At 36.4% G+C, this 25259-nt stretch overlaps 2 protein-coding genes across 5 annotated transcripts in view; one reads left to right on the plus strand and one right to left on the minus strand.

Moving 5' to 3' along the window:
• LOC106085086 (angiotensin-converting enzyme) overlaps positions 1-25259 on the plus strand; it is a 253968-nt gene that overhangs the window by 192716 nt on the left and 35993 nt on the right. The gene's annotated exons all lie outside the window — the stretch shown is intronic.
• LOC106085087 (mantle protein) lies at positions 3314-15589 on the minus strand. Its single transcript, XM_013249122.2, has 3 exons — positions 15485-15589; positions 15272-15351; positions 3314-5391 (listed from the first exon to the last, which is right to left on the minus strand). Exons 2-3 carry the CDS (start codon positions 15281-15283, stop codon positions 4084-4086), a joined length of 1320 nt encoding a protein of 439 aa, XP_013104576.2. The 5' UTR covers positions 15284-15351; positions 15485-15589; the 3' UTR covers positions 3314-4083.

Raw genomic sequence — 25259 nt, forward strand, 5'->3', positions numbered from 1 at the left:
TTGATTTGTCTTGCTAGTAAAGAGAAAATGTGAAGTGGAATTAAATGAAGGAATTGAGAAACTAAAATAATTATGAGTTTAGGCGATATAACTAATCGACTTAAAAAAGAAACTTTTCTAAAATGGAAAACAAAAATATCAAAAGACTTAGGAAACAAACTTTTTTTTTTTAAGGAAAACTAAAATATCAAAAGACTTAGGAAACGAACTTTTCTAAAATGGAAAACAAAACTATCAAAAGACTTAAGAAACAAACTTTGTTAAAAATTCAAACTAAAATATCTAAAGATTTAAACCAGTAAGGAAAGGCCAAAGTAGGGCGGTGCCGACTATAAAATACCCTACACCTAACCTACAATTATAAATTCGAGCAATATATAAATGACAGCTAAATCTAAATCTGCACTGGTGCTTTATCCAAATCTGAACCGATTTTGATGAAATCATGCAAATATGTTAAGATCAGTAAAAAAAAAAACAAACGGTGCCAAATTTTGTGCAGATCGGTTGAAAATTATATATTGGGTTGCCCAAAAAGTAATTGCGTAATTTTTAAAAGAAAGTAAATACATTTTTAATAAAACTTAGAATGAACTTTAATCAGATATACTTTTTTTACACTTTTTTTCTAAAGTAAGCTAAAAGTAACAGCTGATAACTGACAGAAGAAAGAATGCAATTACAGAGTCACAAGCTGTGAAAAAATTTGTCAACGCCGACTATATGAAAAATCCGCAATTACTTTTTGGGCAACCCAATATATTGCGGCCTTATAAGTGTAAATCGTGCAAAATATATAAAAGAAGTATATGTCCAAATGTTAGCCAGTTATAATGAAATATATGCGTATATGTTTAGATGAGTAACAAAACAATGCGTACCAAATTTTATGCAGATCGGTCGAAATTTGATATTACTACGGCCATTTAAGTGCAAATCGGCCGATACACATATATATGGGAGCTTTATCCAAATCTGATCCGATTTTGATGAAATCTTGCAGATATGTTAACATCAGCAACAAAACAGTTCGAGCCATATTTTGTGCAGATCGGTTGAAAACTGTTGCTACTACGGTCATTTAAGTGCAAATCGGGCGATACATATATAAGGGAGCTATATCTAAATCTGAACCGATTTTTATGAAAATTTGCAGATAGGTTAAAATCAGCAACAAAACATTCCGTTCCGAAATTTGTGCATATCGGTTGAAAATGTTAGCTACTACCGTCATTTAAGTGCAAATCGGGAGATACATATATATATATATATATGGGAGCTATATCTAAATCCGACTATGGCCATATAAGTAGAAATCACGACATACATATATATGGGAGCTATATCCAAATCTGAACCGATTTTGATGAAATCTTGCAGATAGGTTAAGTTCATGCAGCCATGTCAAGTAAGGCCATGCCAAATTTTGTGCTCATCGGTTGAAAATGTTAGTTACTACGGTCATTTAAGAGCAAATTGGGCGATACATATGTATAGAAGCTATATCTAAATCCGAACCGATTTTTACTAAAATCAATTACGTTCCTTAGGCCAAAAAAGTGACATATGCAAAGTTTGGTGAAGATTGGACAACAAATACGACCTGCACTTTGATTACAAGAATACATGGACTCACAGACGGACGGACAGAAGGACATGGCTAAATCGAATCAGAGAGAGAGAGAGTCGATCGGTGTAATTATCAATGGGTCTAGCTCTTCTCCTTCTTAGCGTTGCAAACAAATACACAAACTTATAATACCCTGTGCCACAGTGGTGGTGTACAAACTTTAAAATTCAAATTCTAAATATCAAAAGACTTTAGAAAGAATGAATCTCTATTATAGCTATAAGTGCTGTCCGATTTAAATTTAAGCTTAATATTAAGTTGGTATACTAACTTAGTCATTCCGTTTGTAACACCTGGAAATATTGGGTTGCCCAAAAAGTAATTACGGATTTTTCATATAGTCGGCGTTGAAAAAATTTTTCACAGCTTGTGACTCTGTAATTGCATTCTTTCTTCTGTCAGTTATCAGCTGTTACTTTTAGCTTGCTTTAGAAAAAAGGTGTAAAAAAAGTATATTTGATTAAAGTTTAATCTAAGTCTTATTAAAATTGCATTTACTTTCTTTTAAAAAATCCGCAATTAATTTTTGGGCAACCCAATAGTATATTTTTATATCAGCCTATAAATACAGAGCATGGTGTAGTATAATGGTATATTAGGGATTAGAGGGCGGAAAGTCCAAAATGTTGTAAAATCGTATAAAGCTCCCTTATAAACCGATGGTCTGCTTGACTTATTGAGCTGATATTGTTGTGGAACTCGTATGTTGTCATGACTTCAAATGTCCTATGACGCTGAACACCTAGGAGAGGACATACAAAATTTTTCAGCTGTGGCTATCCCCTCCTATCCCCATTTGTGAGGTACTGTACCATTTGGTATGACAGCCATATAAAAACTTTTCTACAGGGAGGCCACCGTAGCGCAGAGGTTAGCATGTCCGCCTATGACGCAGAACGCCTGGGTTCGAATCCTGGCGAGACCATCAGAAAAAATTTTCAGCGGTGGTTTTCCCCTCCTAATGCTGGCAACATTTTTGAGGTACTATGCCATGTAAAACTTCTCTTCAAAGAGATGTCGCACTGCACTGCACGCCGTTCGGACTCGGCTATAAAAAGGAGGCGCCTTATCATTGAGCTTAAACTTGGATCGGACTGCACTCATTGATATGTGAGAAGTTTGCCCCTATTCCTTAGTGGAATGTTCATGGGCAAAATTTGCATTTGCGTTTGCAAACTTGAATCAGACAGCACTCATTAATATGTGAGAAGTTTTCCCATTTTCCTTCATGGAATGTTAAAATTTGCATATGCTCCTCTTATAAGTTCAGGTCGATTGGGATTGCAAATGGCTCAAATTGGTCCATGTTTTGACATAGCTGCCATATTTACATATATATTCTTAATTGTCATGATATTTAAATCAGGTAAGCCTTGTACATAAGCGTGTAGACCTCTGATCTGACATTTTTGCACAATTTTGATGAATTTTATAGCCCCCATACCAAATACGATCCATTGAGTTCCTTAATGTACTTTATACAGGTTTTATAGGAACCGATCCCTACGTTTGACTTCTTGAGGTTCTAGTCAGCATGGCCCTGGATAACTAAACCCCCTTTGAAATGTCTGAATAAAACTAAAAAACTTTATTTTTGTTTAAATGTCATGGGTTTTCTTTATTTTTTTTGTCATCATTTTATACACTTGTTCTTAAAAGACTTATTTACAAAATTTAAAAATAAAAAAATTGTTTACATTATAATAACATAATAAAGAAAAAATATTAATTTACACACAGAAGAAAAATAATATACAAAAAATGTTTGTTTTTAGCTTTCTTCCGCTAACAGAGGCAAAGGCAAGTTTTGAATAGGACAAAACAGCCGAGTAAGAACTAGTCAAGCAATTTGAAGCCAAGAGAATATTTTTCAGTTTCTGACTTCTACGAGGGACACCAAGCAAAATTCCAAAAAAATAATTATCACAATTTTTACTTAGTGGCTTGAGGAAGATCAGAATTTTTACAAGAAAAATATTAAAATTAAAATTTTTTTGTATAATTTTTGTTTTTTTTTTGAAAAACTAAGAAATTTATAATAAGTTAGTTATTATAAAAATTTAGTTAAGAAAAAAATTAAAGTCCTTTCGAATCCTTGGGGATTCAGGGGCAGTGCATTGTATATAGCTTCAATAATTTCTTGACCATTTTACCAACGTTTTGCCAAACATTTCAAAACTTGCCTTCAGGCTGCAACGAAAAAGGAGTTTCTTCCCTCAATTAACATAGTGGCAAAGGCTTCTTCGTTTTGAAGAAATTTCTTTTGTTTTTAGAATTTCGGTATAAAAAAGAAATTAAAAGAAAATAAAAATCATAAAAATTAAAACTAGTTCATGTTTCTCTAATAAAACGAAAAGAAATCATTTACACTCTTTTTTGTTGGTTGGTGTTGGTGTTGTTGTTACTTTTTGGGATTCGTTTTAGAATAGGCTCTGAGATCCGGCGCTCAAGGCTTACTTCTTTTTGTGGTGATAGCCACCGTGCGATTCGGTGATAATGGCCCCATGACCATGGCCGCCAGAATAGAAGCCATGACCACCGGTGGCATAGTAACCACCATGGCCTCCAGCTGCATAGTAGCCTCCATGGCCGCCTTCATATGAGACAGCAGCAGGGCCAGCAGCCACAACGGCAGCGCCGCCATGTTGCACAACCGAGTGACCGGCAACAACGGGCACGGCAACTGGCACTGGCACTGGGCGGTCTACGGTAACGGGTACATGTTTGGTCACCGGAACTGGGTAGGGACGATCGACGGCCACCTTGACGGGCACAGGCACTGGGCGATCCACAGCATAGGGTACTGGTTTCTCAACGGTGTAGGGTTGAGGGACTGGCACGGGTACCTTAACTGGGTAGGGACGGTCGACGGGCACAGGGTAGGGACGGTCCACCCGATAGGGCACCTCTACGCGCACTTGCTTCTCATAGACCACGGGGTAGGGTTTCTCCACGGTGACGGGATATGGCTTGGGCACAGCCACAGGCACTGGACGATCAACTGGAACATGAACGGGCACCTTAACGTGCTTGATAACTTCGTAGGGTTGTGGCACAGGAACGGCTACCTTGACGGGCACTTGCACATGCTTGACAACTTCATAGGGTTGTGGCACTGGAACCTTGACTGGTACTTGAACGTGCTTAATAACTTCATAGGGCTGAGGCACAGGTACTTTAACGGGGTAGGGACGATCGACTGGCACATGTACTGGCACTTCCACCTTCTTGATAACTTCATAGGGTTGTGGCACATGAATGGGTACCTTAACGTACTCCTTGACATGAACAGGAACCTTCTTTATGACTTCGTAGGGTTGGGGTACGGGAACCTTAACTTCCACGGGCACATGTTTAATGTGTTCCACGGGATAAGGACGATCGACGGTAACGGGTACTGGCACACCCTTGGTGATGGTGATTGTCTTGTGTACATCAGCCATTTGGCTAATCAAAAATTCATGAGGCACTGCATGACCGCTGACTGCATAGGCTCCATAGGCGGGTCCGGAATGACCAATGATGGCAGCACCACCATGACCATGACCTAAATCATGACCAAAACCATAGCCATGACCTGAGGTAATGGAACCATGACCCAAATAGCCAAGATCAAGACCGGAATGGCCATAGCCATAGCCCAATTCAAGAAGGCCACGTTTGTCTAGTTTTTTCTCCAAGGGAACTTTTTTCTCATTCAAGGATTTTTTGGTAGCTGTCTCAGCGTAGGCTGAAGCCACTAGCAAGGTGGCGAGGCAAATCTGAAATGAGAAATTGAATTAAAATAAGAAAATTGAGAAACTAAAATTGGCTATGAGTTTAGGTAATATAACTAACAGACTTAAGAGACAAACTTTTCTATAAAGGGAAAACAAAATTATCAAAAGACTTAAGAAACAAACTTTGTTTAAAATGTTGACTAAAATATCTAAAGACTTAAGAAACAAACTTTATAAACAAATTTTAAATATCAAAAGACTTAAGAAACAAACTTTATAAACAAATTCTAAATACCAACAGACTTAAGAGAGAATGAATTTCAGTTTTAGTTAATTTATTTGAGGAACAGCCAAACCGAAGGAGTAAAGTTATGAACAAATTTTTTTTAATCCTCCAACATTATATGAGCGGTGTACCAACTTCCAAATACCGTTTGTGAGACTTGAACAGAGACCCTTCAAAAAACGGTAGACTGTAACGCTTTGATATATCAAACATTATAAGGGCATTTCATGAGCAAATAAGGCTTTCCGCCACATATTTTAGCTAAACGCTCTTTATAGATAAATAACTGTTGGGATTGTAAACATGGCAAATGAAGCATTACCGGGAAGTCCTTAATTACGGGATGAGATAATACTTAGGAGCCGGTGAATAAAATATGGGTCCCTGAACATAAGAAAACTGGCTCAGGAAACGCTACCAGAGAGCATTTTATCACAAATTGTATGGGTGGCGACCATAAATAGCCAATATCGGGTCCTAAATGAAAATGGATTTGAAGCTATCTGCTACTCAGGCGACGTCATAATACTTCCAAGGGCAGGAATACAGAATAAGCTATGCAGAAAGGCCATAAGGGTTTGGCAGACGGAATACGACTATGTTAGACCTAGGGTTCGGAATCTTAACCCATAGAAATCTGAGAAGTTCCATTTTAAGAGGATGACGAAGACTGACCGATTTCAGGAACTAAGTTTGCTACAGAATACGAATTGCATATCCTTCAAAGTTCAATCCTAATAAGTAATCGATCGGAAACTGAACTAGAAGTGTCACATTCAGGATTGAGAAGGCTCATAAATGTTGGGTACAATGTATGGGTTGTCCAAAAAGTAATTGCGGATTTTTCATGTAGTCGGCGTTGACAAATTTTTTCAACGGCTTGTGACTCCGTAATTATATTCTTTCTTCTGTCAGTTATCTGCTGTTACTTTTAGCTTGCTTTAGAAAAAAAGTGTAAAAAAGTATATTTGATTAAAGTTCATTCTAAGTTTAATTAAAAATGAATGTACTTTCTTTTAAAAAATCCGCAATTACTTTTTGGGCAACCCAATAGCAGGCCACAGTAACGAAGAGGTTATCATGTCCACATATGACGCTGAACGCCTAGTTTGGAATCCTGACGAAAACATTAAAAAAATTGTTCAGCGTTGGTTATCCTCTCTTAATGCTGTTCCCAGCATGAGGAGAGGAAGAACAGGTCTGGGATGGGTTTACATTGAGAACCGAGAGTCCTTTAGAGACTTTGGAGAGAAAATGCAATGTTAGGGCAGTTTACGGGTTATTTTGGCATTAGCAGGTCGATTAAAACCCCGCAGCGAGGGCACTGGAGGCCTATTCATAGCTGGAGCGAAGAACAGGTCTGGGCTGGGTTATAATGAGTACCTAGAGACCGGAAGACGGCTTTGTAGAGGAAGTGCATTGTTAGTACGTTACAAAAGGCTGTCCTGGCATTGGCAGGTCGATTAAAACCTTGTCTTGGAGGACACTGGGGACAACTCCGAAAGTCGACCCTTACAGACTAAGTATGAGACATTCACTGTGGCTCTGAGATTTATAGCGATGTGATAGTTGATAGAGGATAAACTTATCTCTCAATTTCACTTCTTGACCTTCTAGAGCGCAATTCTGATACGATTTGGCTGACATTTTGCACTTTGAGTTTTGTTATGATTTTCCATAACGGTGCCAAGTATGATTAAAATCGGTCTATAACGTGATATATGTAGCTGTCATATTAACTGATCTTCAGGTTTGATTTCTTGAGCCTCTAGCCTCTAGAAAGCGCATCTACCCTCGATTTGATTGTATAATGCAAGTGGTGGTTTTGTAGGCCATCGCAGCGAAGAGTTTATCATGTCCGTCTATGACAGTGAACGAGTGGGTGCGAATGCTGGCGAGAACATCATAAAAAAGTTTTTCAGCGGTGGTTATCCCCTCCTAATGCTGGCGACATTTGTGAGGTACTATGCCACGTAAAAATTTTTTGCAAAGAGGTGTCGCACTGTGGTACACCTTTTGAACTCGGCTATGAAAAAGGAGGCCCCTTATCATTGAGCTTAAATTTGAATCGGACAGTGGAATCCTTAAAGGAATGTTCATGGGCGAATTTACATTTCAGTTTGATAGGACTTCCAAAAGCTGTATCAAGTTTGGTTCAAATCGTTCCATAACATCATGTAGTTGCCTCAAAACCAGTCTCCTGATTAAATATCTTGAGCTTCAATAGCGCAGTTCTTACCTGACGTGGCTGAAATTTTGTACATGTCGTTTTGGTGTGACTTGCAACAACGGTGCCAAGTATGGTCGAAACCAGTCTATAACTTGTTATAGCTGCCACATTAACCGAGCTCACGAATTGACTTCTTAAGTTTCTTGAGAGAGCAATTCTTATCCGATTGGGCTGAAATTTTGTTCTTAGAATTTTGTTTTGACTTTCAATAACTCTGCCATGTATGGTCTTAATCGGTTCATAACCTGATATAGCTGCCATATGAACCTATCTACCGATTTAACTTCTTAAGCTTCTAGAGGGCGCAATTCATATCGGATTTGGCTGACATTTTGCACGAAGTACATCGATTTTCAATAACAGCGCCAAGTTTGGTTTAAATCGGGTTATAATCGGATATAGCTGCCATATGAACCGATTCCCCTATTTGAATTTCTAAGACAGCGGGCTAATTACTTTTCAACTTCCAAAGGCCTATTTTACATGACTTGTATTCATCTACCAAAAATGTATCATCAAACTTTTTATGTGAAAAAAATTGAATTACAGTTTAATTTAATTAAATTTAAGAAGAAATATTTTTTAATACATATACAACATTGTTTTTATGTATGTTCATGTATCCATGCTTTGGGAAGTTCATTTAAAAAAGGTTGGTGTCTTAAGTCTTTGGTTTTCATATAAGAAATCCATTCCTTGCTAGCCATAACAAAGTTTGTTTCTTAAATCTTTTGTTTTCATATGCGCATTCCATTACTTGCTGGCCACAATAAAGTTTGTTTCTTAAGTCTTTTGTTTTGATATACAATTTCCATTGATTTAGCTCACAAAAATTTTCTCAGGAACATTTGGCCTCTCATCAACACCAATACAAACACAAACAAATGCAGGTGTTAAAAGGCGAGACAACCTTGTCACAGACACATTTACACTACAAACCCCAAAAAGGCCACTAAGGTAATTATGCAAATTTCCATAACAAAATGCTACCGTTCATGACAGATAAGAAAACCACAAAACAAAAGCAAAGCAAAAAAAAAAAAAAAAATGAAAGAAAGAAAAAAGCTACAAAAACACAGAGATTTTTTAAGTAAAAAAAAAAATGTAAATACAACATCATAGCCCAAACGTAGCTTCGCTAAACGCCCCAAAGTCGTGGTAGTGTAGTTTATTTGCCTTTAAGTGGCGTTTAAAGCAGAAAAACAAAATAAAAACGATATAAAAAACCGACCTACCACAATTTCTTCAATGTTTAAAAAATTTTGTATGTGGTTTTTTTCTTCTTTCTTTTTTAAATAACTGAGCTAACAATTCATTGAACACATGCCGGCATTTGGGGTAAATGTCTATTCATGCATTTTGTTGTTAGTGATTGGTCACTATAGGTTTGCTTGTCTGCCATTCCCGGTATTGCGATGATGTTTGGGTGGTTTCTTTGTTGACGGAAATGTTATGATTATAGCCCGGTTTTTTGTTTTGAATTACCAACATATGCTTGAGGTAATTTATGCATAAACCACCGAAAATTGTAACCAAGCAAACAGCAGCATATCAATGAGCTTGCAGTGATTGATGAAGTTAATAAATTTGCCATGCCATATGAGCCGGCATATGGAATTATCGTTTGTCTGCTATACAATTGTCATCAACAATTTTTATAAGTAATAATTTTTTATATTTTTTCTATTTTATTTGTAATCTTTTGGGAAAATCATTTGCTGGCTATTTGATTACACCATGATTATTCATTAATGTATCTCTCTTTTTGTGTTTTTCTCTTTTGTCTATATCTCTTCTTACTTGCCATCTTGTTTATGCCAATCATGTTTGCCATATGGATTTGTTACATTATAAATTTCACTTGATTTAAGTTAAACTGTTGAAAAAAGTGTGTTATTGCCTGTTGCTGAAGGTGCGTTAACGTTTTGCGCTTTGAGTTTTTTTATACATATTTTTAAGTCAGGTTTTGCGATTTAATGAAAAATGTGGCACTACCCGTCTGACAAATCGATGTATGTCATTTGTTGCTTACATACCTATATACTTTCGCCAAAGGTGTTACCTCATATTAGATTGGGACTCTATATTGCATTTTATCTTTTAGTTAGTTAGGTAATTGCTATGAGCGTAAATACGTAATAATTACCGTATTTGATTATTAACGATATAATTTATCTTTTGGTTTTGGTTTTTGGATTGGGGTGATTATGTGTTAAACAGGGTGAGGTTTATTACATGGCGTGTATGGGGATGGGTGCTTGTTACTTAAGACTTTTGTTTTGGATGGGCTGTAGGTTACATGTAATAACCTTGAATTTGATTTTATTTATTGGCATTTCTTTTTGTAGAGAGGTTGAAAAAGGCCTTTGGCCTGAAGCAAAATGTTGAGGTGGGTGGGTGCTTTCATTGATTTATTATTCAAAAAGATAGTCAATACTTAAAAAAATTCCATATGTATAATGTTCATGAAAAAAATATTTTTGAACAAACATTGGGGGACGTATTAAAACTAGTCTTCAAGAGAGGTATCTATAGTGTTTAATATATGGTACCTGCAGATCTAGTATAATGTGACAATCTACCAACCCGTTAGCTTCTCTTCCTTACATGGCAGAAATTCTTATAAATGATACAGTTTGGCAGTTCTGTGTGGTATAACAACCTAGACATTCTATGAGCCAAACTCCTCATCCATGTTGCTTTAATTGGCTATGACAGAACATTTCTTCCATTAGCCGAACTTAGAATAAATTTCCAATCTCCTCGAAATTTAGCGCGCCTTCTAAAATCCTTGATACCTTGAGAGATGATTCTTGAGATGTTTTTCACCATTTAATTTTTCCATCGGAGTTTTGGCACCGCAGTGTATGCTTTCTAGCACCCCTATAATGCGGCCATTCAATATTAAATTTCACTACTAATCCTCCGGAGGAATAAATTTTGTATCAGATTAGTCAGAAACTTAGTATAATGAGTTCTGTAATAACGTCTAGCATCCATTTCTAGTATATTTTTTATATCAGCCAGTCCCTATAAATACAGTGCATGGTGTATTAGGGATTAGAGGGCGGAAAGTCCAAAGTGTTGGAAAATCGTTATATACCGATGGTCTGCTTGACTTATTGAGCTGGTATTGTTGTGGAACTCGTATGTTGTCATGACTTCAAATGTCCTTGCCAAGTTTGAACTATATTTGTCATAAATTGGAAGTTTCACCTTTCTGTTAGACTTTTCGAGCACCAGCACTGGCTCCAAAGTGACTCAATCTTTGCTTGCCGAGTTGTAAAAGTTTTATACCGACCACTTCATTCCTTTTGTACCACATCGAAGTATTGATCTCAGACTTAAGAAATTATTTTTACCTTGATCGTCTTGAGAGCAATTCTTATCCGATTTGGCTAAACTTTTCACAATGACTTCTGGTATGTCTTCCAAAATATGTGCCAAGTATGGTCTGAACCGACCATAAAAACTTTTTCTCCAAAGACAAAGCTTAACTGAAAATTTACTTAAAAAATAAAATTTCTACGAAATAGTTCTAAGAATTTTTCAAAAATTTTGACCAAATGTAAACTTCCACAATGGTAGAGTTCAGTAACTATGAAAATGAAATTTTCCATTTTTTCATAGAACTTTTTCTACTAATTATATTCGCACAATAATTTAAAATTTTGAAGTAACATCCTGCAATTGCTTTATGGAATTTCAGCGCAAAAATTTGCAAATAGCCATAAATTTGTAATATTATTTCTGTTTTAAGCAAGGTGCTTTAGTTTTTGGTGCTTGTGTCTTAAGTCTTTTGTTTTTCATTAGGAAAATTGGATTATTGTGATGCCAAAGTAGGGAAAGATCAAAGGCAGCCGGTTGTACGTACCGGATACATCCGATGAAGCTCATCCTCAGCATGGGATGCCGCCTCAGTTTACAACACACTTATAGAACAATAAGAACAAAAGGTTCTGGTGGGAAACGAACCCTTGATACCCATAGTGGTACCAGGTCTTTTTCATTATAAACCGACAAATTTGAGAAGAAAATTCATCAAAGTCTTCAAAGTTTTCTTGAAAAACGAAATTTAATTGTCACACCTGGAAGCTAATATGATAAGGACAAGCTGCCCTTTGGTTTACTATTACTTTCAGTAAAACCATAATTATATCCATATTTAATACTAAAGGGAAAATTTCGAATTTCCACAAAAAAATCAATGAAATCTTCTCTAGAGACAAAATTTTAATAAAATTTTTTCCAAGGACAAATTTATACTGAAAATTTCCTTAAAAATAAAATTTCTTTGAAACGGTTCTTAGATTTCTTCAAAAATGTAAGAGAAATGCTGACCAAAGGCAAGCTCTCTGGAAATTTAATTTTTTTGCAATTTCCATTTATTCACAGAACTTTTTCAACTAATACAAAGACAAAGGACTGACAAAGAACAATTAATGGTACATCTTGAAAAAAGCGGGCCATTTTTGACACCAAAGTTTGGGTAATAAAATCCCGACTGTACCACTATATAGAAGAAATAACACCCTTAATTCAACTTTATCGAGTTTAATCTCTTAACGTCGAATGGGTAGAAAACACCCAAGAAAAGAGTTGTCTTAAAAGAAATATTAGCTCGAGTTAGGGAAGAGGTATCCTTATAAAATATGGATTGGCCAATGAATCTTGAAAAAAAGATTTTTTCCCGGCATATAAGCTCATGTTTTGGAGGACAATTGACTTGTCGAAAGTCATCAATTTTGTGTATACAAAAAGATCAAACAAAAAATTTTCTCAAAATTTTTAGTAGAGAGATTTCTGCAATCCATTTAAGTGTCTTTTTGTATTTGAAGGGTTCTGTGTTAAACAAATAAATTTACGGCAATAAACCTAATACTTTTGACGGCAGGAGCGATTTTATGTTAAAATCATAAAAATTCACTTTTCATCGGTAAATAGTCATAAGATATCAAGAAAATGATTGTTTTGTTGTTGTAAAAACATAGTCGCTTAAGAAATAAAATGAAGTTTTTTTTTCAACAATTTTTAATTTTTTTAAAAAAATATTCCCCTAGAATATATAGCGTCATGTTTTGGAGTACAATTGGCTTGTCTAAAGTCAAATATTTTTTATCTCAAAATTCTTAGTAGCGAGATTTCTCGAAAACGTTTTAGTGTCTGGTTGAATTTGAAGTTGTTCTATATTAAAGACATAAATCAATGTCGATTCAAAAGCCTACTACTTTTGACTGCAGATGGGATTTTTTGTCAAAGTCATTAAAAACCACTTTTCTTCGGTAAATAGTCATAAAATATGAAGGAAATAATTTTTTTGGTTGTTAAATTATAGTAGCTTAATAAATAAAAGAAATTTTTTTTCGAAAATTAATTTCTTTCAGAAATTACATTTTTTTCAAAAATTAATTTTTTTTCAAAGTTAAATTTTTTTCAAAAATTAATTTTTTTTTTCAAAAATAAATTTTTTTTTCAGAAGTTAAATTTTTTTCAAAAATTTATTTTTTTTTCAAAAATTAAATTTTTTTCTAAGTTTTCTAGAATTTTTTGTCTATTGAAAAAACTATTTTTTTTTTTAAATTTAATTTTTTAAAAAGTCATTAAATAAAAAATAATAATTTTTTGTTGTTATTAAAACAAAGAAGATTATGAAATAAAAAGAAGTTTTTTAATTTTTTAAAAGATTAAATTTTTTTCTTAAATTGTTGTTTTTAGATATTTTGGCAAAAAACTTTAATGTCAATTTGAATTCTCAATCGGACAAGAGAATCGAGAGTCAGGCTTTAATGAGATAAGTGAAAATAAAAATCGTCAAAACGCAAAGGCACTTAAAGCAGAAATCGTCAAGCATCAAAAGGTCATATATTGGCCAAAAAAATCGTCAAAATGCTCTAAATAACGAATATATAGAATTTCATCAAAATTCGACAAGAGAGTCGAGGGTCAGGCGTTAATGGAGCTTTGCTTTCGCCACTGTGCTAACGAAGTAGACAAATATATTCTAAGTGTGTCTGATTTTAGACTGCCGCCATAACCTTAACTAGTCTAAAGATATTGTATTTGTTATATTGGGTTGCCCAAAAAGTAATAGCGGATTTTTTAAAAGAAAGTAAATGCATTTTAATAAAACTTAGAATGAACTTTAATCAAATATACTTTTTTTACACTTTTTTTCCGACGGAAGAAAGAATGCAATTACAAAGTCACAAGCTGTGAAAAAATTTGTCAACGCCGACTATATGAAAAATCCGCAATTACTTTTTGGGCAACCCAATATATACCTGTACACTAGTTACGGTTATGGACTTGTTACGGTTATATAGTTTACTATTTTTTTTTTAAGTTAATATAAAATTCAGCATAAAACAAAATTTTTGCAGAGGCAGAGATTTAAAGGAACTTTACTCACAAAAAATTTTGATAAACAAGAAATGTTTCAGTATACCTATGTGCAAATTGATAGCAGCCCTGAGAGGTGTCCTTCTTAATAAACTAAGGTTAAAAATATAGGCCAGTTGATGAATTTGGCAAATTTTTTTAGAACAAGGTGCTTTTTTCTATGCCTTTGTATTTTTATTTGAAAGAAAATTGTTTACGAAAGATTTGTTTAAAAATCAAGTTTGTGTCTTAAGTCTTTTGTTTTTAAGATAAGAATAAATCACAGTTATTCTACAAAATAATGCAGTGTAGTTTACTTTAAAAGTTGTTAAATACTTAAAAAGCAATTGAATACTCAATGATGGATTTATTTTACTAGTCAAGATAGCAAATAAAATCTAACAGCAAAGTTTTAAATGCCTTTTAACCATGCTGCCCTCTTGCTTCTATAAAAGCAAATGGTCTATTGCCGTTAATAAGAACTAACTTTTAACCAAAGAATATTTCTTGTTCTACTACTTGAAAGAGAAATTAAAATTATTTTCCAGCATAATAAAATTTGTTAATTAAACACAAAAAAAAACTATAAAACCCAATTCAAACTTTTGCTATTTGACAATAACAAAATTTTTCATTATATGGGTTGCTCAAAAAGTAATTGCGGATTTTTTAAAAGAAAGTAAATGCATTTTTAATAAAACTTAGAATGAACTTTAATCAAATATACTTTTTTTACACTTTTTTTCCAAAGCAAGCTAAAAGTTACAGCTGATAACTGACAGAAGAAAGAATGCAATTACAGAGTCACAAGCAGTGACAAAAATTTGTCAACGCCGACTATATGAAAAATCCGCAATTACTTTTTGGGCAACCCAATAATTTACTTTATTATCAGATGAATAAATAAAAAGTCCTTTTAACATTTTAACTTAATTTTCTCTTCAGAACTCTCTCTTTCTCTCACAAACACTTTTCTTAAGATCTTTCCTATTATTTTCTTTGTCTCTCCAAGCACTTTAAATACTTACAAATAATTTCATGATGATACTTCCAAAAACCTGGTCACACAAAACACCCACTTTTAGTTGTTGTCACCGTTAGTGTTTCACTAAAATTTAAAAACAAAAATCATAGAATAAATAACTAAATTTATGACATTTTGTAAAATTTGGAAATATATTTTTTTTTGTGGTTTGAAAAATCACTAAAAACCAAAAATCATATCAAAATAAAATCCACACCTTTTTGTCACACACAACACCGTTTTGTTTTGTTTGGTAAGGATTTGTAGAATCCGCTACGATTCCAAACCTTTAACTGGATGCTGTCTATGGTCAGTTGGTCGCTTATATACGCCACGCTCTTTAATGCGAATAAAATTCGAAAAACCCAGAGTTTCAATACCAAGACACGCAGGCGCAAAGCCAACCAAAAGCCAAACATCAAATAAACCCCCTAAAAAACGAGAGCGTGAGAGAGTGAATTAATCTAAAAAAAAATGCTTGGGTGGATGAAGCAGCAATCAAAAGCTTTTATCAACAAAATAAAAGTTTTTGAAATTGAAAGCAAAGAGCTGTTGAAGAGGCCCACTCAAAATGAAGCCGGCAAATTGAAACGAAAAGTGAGAGTATAAATAAAAGCTTTTGCAGAAAATGAGTCTCAGCACACTGCTTGTAATTTTCCTCTCTTAGGGTAAAAATTCGCACACTAACAAATTTCAATGTCTTGGTATTGGTTATGAACGATTTTCTGCCTTTTTTTGACTCATACATTTGCACAGCCTTTACCACCACCAGCAAAACCTTTGAAATTTTTTGGAAGCCAATTGGTTTCCTTATCATCTGCTCCTCTTGAAATGTGTTAGTAAGTCAATACATTTGCAAAAAAAAGTTGACTGGACTCTTCTGGGGTTATTGTGTTAGTAGTGTTGCCATAAAAATACCATGAATTTTCCTTAAAACCATGGAGTTTTTGTTTTTTTTTTTTCATTTAATCTGCTACCTATTTTCTGCAGAGTTTTTTTCTTTTTTTTACCAACTAAGATGAGAAGAAAAATTTATGTTTGGTTTTTTTTTGCAACTGGTTCATTGATATGGTTTCGCTTTAGCTCTGGTATTTGACGCTTTTGTATTCGGTTCGATTTGACTTGTCATAGTAGCTACTCCAACAAAAGCAGCTCCCAAAAAAAAAAAAGTAGGTTAAGCGATGACGACATACTTGAACATGTAATTTTAACATACATCAAAGTGATAAAATTGCATAGTTTTCTTGATGGAAAATTGAAATCCCCAGACAAGTGAGAAAACTTAAACCCCAAGTCATTTTAAAAAGTGATATTTAGAGCATATGAATAGAAAAAGAAATGAATACTGAAATTCCTAAGCAGGAATGTGTGTCCTGCTGTAATTTCTCATCTGTTCGTATGGGTATGAGGCAATAGAAATAATTGTTGAAAAATTTATTTTAAATGATAAAACTAAAAAACAAAATATCGCTATTAAAAAAATGTAATCAAAAATGTGTTTACTTCTATGTAAGGGAAAATGTGCTAAGTTCAGCCATACCCAAACTTATATACCCTCCATCATGGATATCATTTCTTAAGTTCTTTGGCCGATATCTCTTTGTAGACAAACAATTTCACCTATACCATGTTATGAATCGATCGGATCCATACTTAATTTGGCTGTTGGGGACCAAAGTGGAATTCATTGTGCAAAATTTCATCCAAATCGGATTAGAATTGCGCCCCATAGTGGCCTAAGAAATAAAATTGAGAGATCTGCTTATATGGAAGCTCTATCACGATATGGTCCGATTCAGGCCATATTAAACACGAATTTTAAAAGTCACAAAATAAATCTTTATCCAATTTTTTGGCCTAATCGGATAAGAATTGCTCCCTCTAGAGGCTCACGAAGTCAAGTCGGACGATCGGTTTTTATTGGAGCTATATAAGATTGTGAACCGCATAGTTGTTGATGTTCAAACACTTCATTTAAAATTTCAGCTAAGTCGTATAATACTTGCGGCCTCTAGTCACGAAGTCACGATCCGAGGTCAGATTATATAGGACCTATATCACATTATAAACCAATTTGAACCATACATGGCGCAGTTGTTAAAAGTTGGAACAAAACACTCCATGCAAAATTACAGCCAAATCGGATAAAAATTGCGCCCTCTATTGGCTTAAGAAGTTAAGATCCAACATCGGTTTATATGGGAGCTATATAAGGTTAAAAGACGAGTTGAGCCATACTTTACACATTTGATGGTGTTTAAATAAAAACGATGGCGCAAAATTTCAGCCAAATCAGATAACAATTGCGCCTTCTAGATGGTCAAGAAGTCAAGATGCGACGTCGGTTTATACGGCAGGTATATAAAAAATGGACCAATTTGGCCCATTTACAATGCTTACCGATCTGCATGAGAAGTACTTATGCAAAATTTCAAGCACCTAGCATTACTCCTTCGAAAGTTAGCGTGCTTTCCAGGGGTCTCAGTGTTAACCCAGAGAAAACTGAAATATAACTGTTCACAAGGAAGACGAAAGTGGGTCAATTTGACACACCTCAATAAAACGATTTCCATATCTGACACTGTCAAATATTGGGTTGCCCAAAAAGTAATTGCGGATTTTTTAAAGAAAGTAAAAGCATTTTTAATAAAACTTAGAATGAACTTTAATCAAATATACTTTTATTACACTTTTTTTCTAAAGCAAGCTAAAATTAACAGCTGATAACTGACAGAAGAAAGAATGCAATTACAGAGTCACAAGCTGTGAAAAAATTTGTCAACGCCGACTATATGAAAAATCCGCAATTACTTTTTGGGCAACCCAATACTTAGCAGTGATCTTAGATAGGAAACTTAATTGCAAGTGTCATACTCAGGAGTGTGCTAAGAAGGCTCACAGATGTTGGGCTCTATATAGACGGCCACAGACTTGAAATAGGGCCTGAATCCGAGGATTCTGGCTCTACAGAAGCGTGGGTAGACCAATACTTACCTACGCCTTAGAAATTTAGGGGACTGCTATGGAGAAAAAGTACAACGTTAGGGCCATACAACAGGTTCAGAGTACATGTTGTCTTAGCATAGGCAGAGCGATGGGGACCACGCCCACTTGGGCACTAGAGACTATTCTAGATATCCGACCCATTGACATACAGATTAAATGTGAGACAGCCACTGCAGCTATGAGACTTAAGGCGATGAAAGAATGGATTAAGGATGGGAGTAGTTCATACCATCGCAATATAATCGAAGCGACCATAGGAAACCTGGAAGGAAGGGAAGAGGTTTCCGATCGGATACTTGAGACGACACTTGAGATAGTGTGAGAGGCACTGCTGCCAGCGGCACAGTCTTGGATTGACGGAACACTAGTATTGCCATCTGGAAGATCATGTTACACGGATGGATCAAAGCTAGGGGGCAGAGGGGACATTGAGAACTGAGATCTGTTTTAGACTGCCTGAACATAAAACGGCCTTGCAGGAAGAGATCCAGGCGATTACGGAATGCGAGAGGTGGTGTGGTACTTACGTGTGAACATCTTTACGGACAGTAAAATGGCCATAAGGGCAATTACAAGCGGGACGGTAAGGTCACGAATTTCCAGTGTAAGAAGGAGATTAACGCCTTCTCTGAAGATGGCAAAATCCCCATCGTTTGGCTGTCGGGCCATAACGGAGTAAGGGGGAATGAAATGGCAGACGATTTGGTAGTGAAGGCAGGAGAACTGCCTTTTGTCTTTAAAAAATCCCTTAAAATGTATTTTTTTTTGGATTTTGTCTTAAAAAATAATTTTGAGTGGTCTAAATTTTATCTTCGGAGAAAATTTCACTGAAATGTTACCTTTAGAAAAACTTTATTTGAAATTTTACCTTTTGAAAAAATTGGGATTGCAAAATTATGGATACGTCCCTGATCAGAGCAGCAAATCGCATCTCGTGGAAGCATTTCTGCGAACTGGTCGATAGCGTTAATGACGCCGCTACGGTGAAAATTTTTCTGTCAAAATCCCATGTGCGAACTGAAAAGTTAATAGGTGGAGTTAGAACAGTGGCAAAGAAGGACATGTTCCGGCTTTTAATGGAAACGCATCACGGAGACACCGAAATAATATGGTTGATCTAAGGCTTATCATTACGGAATTAATGGTTAGGGAAGCCTTGAGAAGCTTCAAACCATCTAAGAATTCAGGACCTGATGACATATTTTCAGCGTTACTACACAAGCAGGCCGACTATCTGGCCTCATGTCTGGCCATTATTTTCACATCCTGTTTAGGACTTGCATATGCCCCGAAAGCATGGCAGAAGGCAAGGTTGATATTTATACCTAAGCCCTGCAAGGCAAGCTATGCAACACCAAAGGCCTACAGACCTATAAACCTTGCGTCCTTTTTACTCTAAGACATGGAGTGTATTGTGGATACCATGATAAAGAGAAGTAGGGGGCATCCAGCGAACTGCTGGAATACAAACAGCATGCCTATGTCAAGGGATGGTTGGTGAAAAATGCCCAGCCCGAGGTCGTGCATAAAATAGAAGACTCCTTCAATGCTAAGACGTTAACATTGGCATATGCCCCGAAAGCATGGCAGGAGGCAAGGTTGGTATTTATACTCAAGCCCTGCAAGGCAAGCTATGCAACACCAAAGGCCTACAGACCTATAAACCTTGCGTCCTTTCTACTCGAAGCCATGGAATGTAATGTGGATACCATGAAAAAGAGAAATAGATAGCATCCAGCGAACTGCTCGAATACAAACAGCATGCCTATGTCAAGGGAAGGTTGGTGGAAACTGCCATGCACGAGATTGTGCATAAAAAAGAAGACTCCTTCAATGCTAAGACGTTAACATTGGCGGTATGCATTGAAATCGAGGGGACTTTTAACAATGTGCGGACCGACACATTTGTCCAATCCTTAGAGCAGTACCAGGTGGACGGGATGGGACCGGGTTGTGATGGCAAATATAAAAAAAATAACTAAGAAATTAATTAATGTACATCCGACCTGATGGACCTGAAAGACTTGAAACTCGGGCAGCGGCTTTATAACTTTAAAAAAAAAAATATTTTTTTTTCCGAAAAATTCAAAAATGTGCACAAGATGATGCACATTTGCTCATAATTCGAAAAAAATCATCTGCTTTAAACATGCACTGTTGGGTTGATCGAAAAATTAAGTTTTGATTAGTTTGTACAATTTTGCTTTATTCTGGATATTTGACTTGTCAATCATGAAAAAATGGCTTGACACAAATGTTTTGTCGGCCATTTAGAGGACACCCTTGTATAATCTAATACCTAAGTAACATGATACGGGATGACTATGAGCACCACACGGGCTGGAACTTTGAGCTCCGACTTGTGTGGTGCCCATCGTTATCACAGGAAGCTTAGCTGAAAGCTACCTGGCGTCCACAGGTTGCGGATGGTGGAAAGCTCCGTTTTTATGCGGAGTAGCTGCAAATGCGGCCGCGGGCAGTCAGCTATTTTCGAGAGGAGAATCTTAGTGAGGAGTCAGGTGGCACTGGCTCTTAATTCAATACTGAGTGCAAGTGATACTCGAGATGACAAGGCGAGTTATTGGCTCCTTCAAAAAACCAATGGCCAACATCAGCGTCTGTTCCCAGGTTAGTGGCGAATTTGGCCGCGGATTTGTGGTTAGTCGGAGACTGAAACACCTTGTCTGGAACTTTACTCCGGTGGATGAGAGGCTAGCCACAATCCGCATAAAAGCCAAATTCTTCAACATCAGCCTTATTTGTGCCCATGCCCCGACGGAAGACAAAGACGAGCAGATCAAGGATATTTTCTACGAGCGCCTAGAGAGAGAATATGACCGCTGCCCCGCCCATGATATTAAAATAGTTCTGGGAGATTTTAATGCGAAAATAGGGAAGGAAGACATTTTTGGTCTAACAGTCGGAAAGTTTAGCCTCCACGAGATAACGTCCAGTAATGGGCTGAGGCTGATAGATTTCGCCTTGGCAAAAAACATGGTAGTTAGAAGCACCAGATTTCAACATAAAAATATTCACAAAGCCACATGGCTGTCACCCGATCATAACACGAGAAACCAAATTGATCACATTGTGATAGATGGAAGGCATTCATCCAGCGTGTTAGATGTACGATCGATCCGTGGAGCGAATATAGATTCGGATCATTACCTTGTGACAGCAAAGGTTCGCACCCGTTTGAACATGGCGAGGAAAGTATGATCTGACACTGCACGAAAGCTGGACATTGAAAAGCTGCAGACACAACAAATGGCAGCGGCATACTCCACTCGACTGACCCAATTGTTTCATGAAAGCACTCCTGGTTCCGATGATATAATAGCATAGTGGCAAACTATTGCCCACTCCATGGAAAATGCAGCGATATCCGTACTTGGGTACCGGAAGCCTCCTCCAAAAAACCCATGGTACGAGGTACGACTAAGAGTGTCGAGATGCTACTAAAGCCAAGAATGCGGAATATAGAGCAACCCTGCAATCAGTAGCAACGCGCTAGTGATTTCTCAGGTATCGGGAGAAAAGGAGAGAGGAGAAACGTCTATTCCGCAGAAAGACAAAGGAAATGGAAAGACGTGAGTGCGAGCGAATTGAGATGTACAGGAGTCAGAATGAAGTCCGGAAATTCTACCAAAGAATTAAACACCAAACCGATGGCTTTTGTGCAGGCACATCCTCCTGGTAACAGACACAGACAACATGCTGAGGATATGGAAAGAACATTTTACCCAACTGCTAGTGTCTGATGTTGGTGGCGAAGAGGATTCCGCAGAACCAATCCCTGATGATGGTATAGAATGTTTACCTCCTAGTCAGAATGAGGTCCAAGTAGCAGTAACCCGACTAAAGAACAACAAGGCAGCAGGAGCCGACGGATTACCCTCTGAACTATTTAAGACCGGAGGCGACACGTCGATAAGGCGCATGCATCAGCTTATCTGCGCAATCTGGCTAGAAGAACGCATACCCGATGATTGGAACCTCAGCATACTATGTCCCGTACACAAGAATGGAGACAAAATGGAATGTGCCAACTACAGAGGAATAAGTCTCCTCCCCATCGCATACAAGATACTCTCGAGCGTACTGTGTGAAAGATTAAAACCTAAAGTCAATGAGATAATTGGGCCCTATCAATGCGGCTTTAGACCAGGTAAATCCACCCTAGACCAAATATTTACATTGCGCCAAATCCTGGAAAAGACCCGAGAAGGACAAATTAACACCTACCATCTCTTTGTTGACTACTAAGCCGCCTTCGACACTCCTTTACGTTCAAAGGTATTTTAAGCCATGTCTGAGTTTGGTATCCCTGCAAAATTAATAAGACTCTGCAGGATGACACTTGCTGATACGCATTCCTCAGTAAGAATAGGAAAGAATCTCTCCGAACTATTTAATACCAAACAAGGTTTCAGACAAGGAGACAGCTTATCGTGTGATCTCTTTAATATCCCGCTGGAGAAGATTATACGAAATGCAGATGTGAATTGCTATTACACACTAATCACAAGAGAACACATGCTACTCGCCTATGCCGACGACATCGATATCATAGGTCGGTCAGCGGAAGTAGTAACTGCAGCCTTTGAAAGAATCGAAAGAGAGTCAGTGAAAATGGGTCTGGCAATAAATAAAGATAAGACGAAATGGATGGTTTCAACTCCCGAAAAGCCTTGCACAACCGAGCAGATAAAGAATATGGAGAAAGTTGGGAACCACAACTTTGAGATAGTCAGTAAATTTATCTAGCTTGGCACCGCCGTAACCGAAACAAATAAAACCAGTATTGAAATAAAGCGAAGAATAATACGGACAGACGGATGCTACTTTGGACTAAGTAAGCAGTTTAGAAACAAGGCCACCTCTCGACAGACGAAGACTACACTTTACAAGACACTGATACTACCTGTGATGTAATATGGTTCTGAAGCATGGGTACTTGTGAAAGCAGATGAGGCAGAGCTTGGAGTATTTGAGAGAAAGATTCTTCGTAAAATATATGGACCAGTTTGCGTTAAGGGAGAATATAGGCAACGTATGAACCACGAACTGTTTGACGACGATAGCATGACCTAGCCAACGACTGCGTTGGCTAGGTCATGTTGTCAGAATGGATGGAGAAGCTCCAGCAAAGAAGTCTTTTGAAGGCAAACACGGCGGTACCCGCAAACCTGGAAGACCAAAAGCCCTATGGAAAGATCAAGTTGTGGGAGACACCTCGAAACTTGGTGTCAGAGATTTTAGAATGAGTGCAGAAGATGGAGGCGCTTGGAACGCTATTCTACATTCGGCTAGTGGAACAAATATTCTGTCATAGCCAATTAAAGTAAAATAAGTAACATGACACGATGCCTGAGTTTTTGTATAAATTAAGTTTTAGCTTAGCTTTGCAAACCTTATGACGAATGTACTACAAAATTGCAAAAACTAATTCTCGTCCTGTGCTTTAAAGCTTATTATCTGTGGTTAAATCAATTCAATGCAATGCATTTCCTTAAATATCATTAAGACACATGTGCATTGGCATTTTCGGCTTTGATCCATTTGATTATAACATTCAATCATATCGTTATGCAACATCAACAAAAAAAAAAAAAAATGCTATGTATTCTTTTCCCATTCTCCCCTAGCACCACGATGTTATCATTTTAATGGTCCACCATGGTGTTTGCAAGTTTTTCTGACTTTCCTTTTTAAGGCAATTGTGCTACGGTTATTTGTGTTTCGGTTTTTTTTTTTGGGGGTATTTCGATTTAATAAAACAAGCCTTTGGCCATTCGCCACACGTATTAGAAGGCTGCTGTTGCTGTTTTGTTTTTGGGTTTACTTTACCAAACTATTAAAACACCTAAAAAAGCCTCCTTTACACCAGCGCCCAGTCTTTTGTGCAGTTTTATGAATGAAACTGAAACACATAAAAAGTTCATAGACATATCAATAAATAGAGATTTTGGTTTTCCGGCAGCTCCCAGATACATTTAAATTATAGTTTTATATGCGCATAAATTTCAAAGCTTGCAGAAAAAAAGATTTCAAAAAAACTTTAAAGATTTTTATCTAATTGCCAAGATTATAAGCGTATAGTAAAATGTCATGATGTATGATTCAGAATTGTATTTGGGGAGTAGTAGCTGAAAGGATATCGGAGAAAAACAAAAACCATGAATATTTTAGAGGCAAATAAATTGAAAATAATTCTATTGCCATTTAAGACTACCACTGAGATGGAAACTAAGAAACAAGAGACCATTGACCATTAATTATTGAGCCATTGAGATATTGGCTTACTTCAAAATCATCTGTCTCTGCTTGCATATCGTAGTCTAAATGTGGAGCAATTCTTTAAGGTTTGTTGCTTAAGTCTTTTGTTTGATCAACAGCAAATTCTTCAAAGTTTGTTTCTTAAGTCTTTTTCATTAATTAAAACAATTGAAATTGTATTGAAATGAATTTATTACATCTCAATACAATATTTCATTCATGTTATGCTTCATTACTTGCTCCGCTCCCCTGCTCCAATGGCTTTGTGGCTTCTTGGATGACAATGGTAGCCCGTCTTGAACAAGTGGTGGATTACTGCATCATACCTTAAGATGCCGTTGTTTTCTGTATTGTGTTTTTGGGCAGCCTATACCCTGCTGTTGTTTCCATTTCTGCAAATAAAGTTTTTTTTTTTGCAATGCGATAGCAAAACATATTTTCTTATATTAGGTTGCCCAAAAAGTAATTGCGGATTTTTCATATAGTCGGCGTTGACAAATTTTTTCACAGCTTGTGACTCTGTCAGTTATCAGCTGTTACTTTTAGCTTGCTTTAGAAAAAATATGTAAAAAAAGTATATTTGATTAAAGTTCATTCTAAGTTGTATTAAAAATGCATTTACTTTCTTTTAAAAAATCCGCAATTACTTTTTGGGCAACCCAATAAGTCTTATAATTTTATCCCCATTCCTAGGTTCAGACTGCAGC

Source organism: Stomoxys calcitrans, chromosome 3 (assembly GCF_963082655.1).
Source record: "Stomoxys calcitrans chromosome 3, idStoCalc2.1, whole genome shotgun sequence".
NCBI lineage: Eukaryota > Metazoa > Arthropoda > Insecta > Diptera > Muscidae > Stomoxys > Stomoxys calcitrans.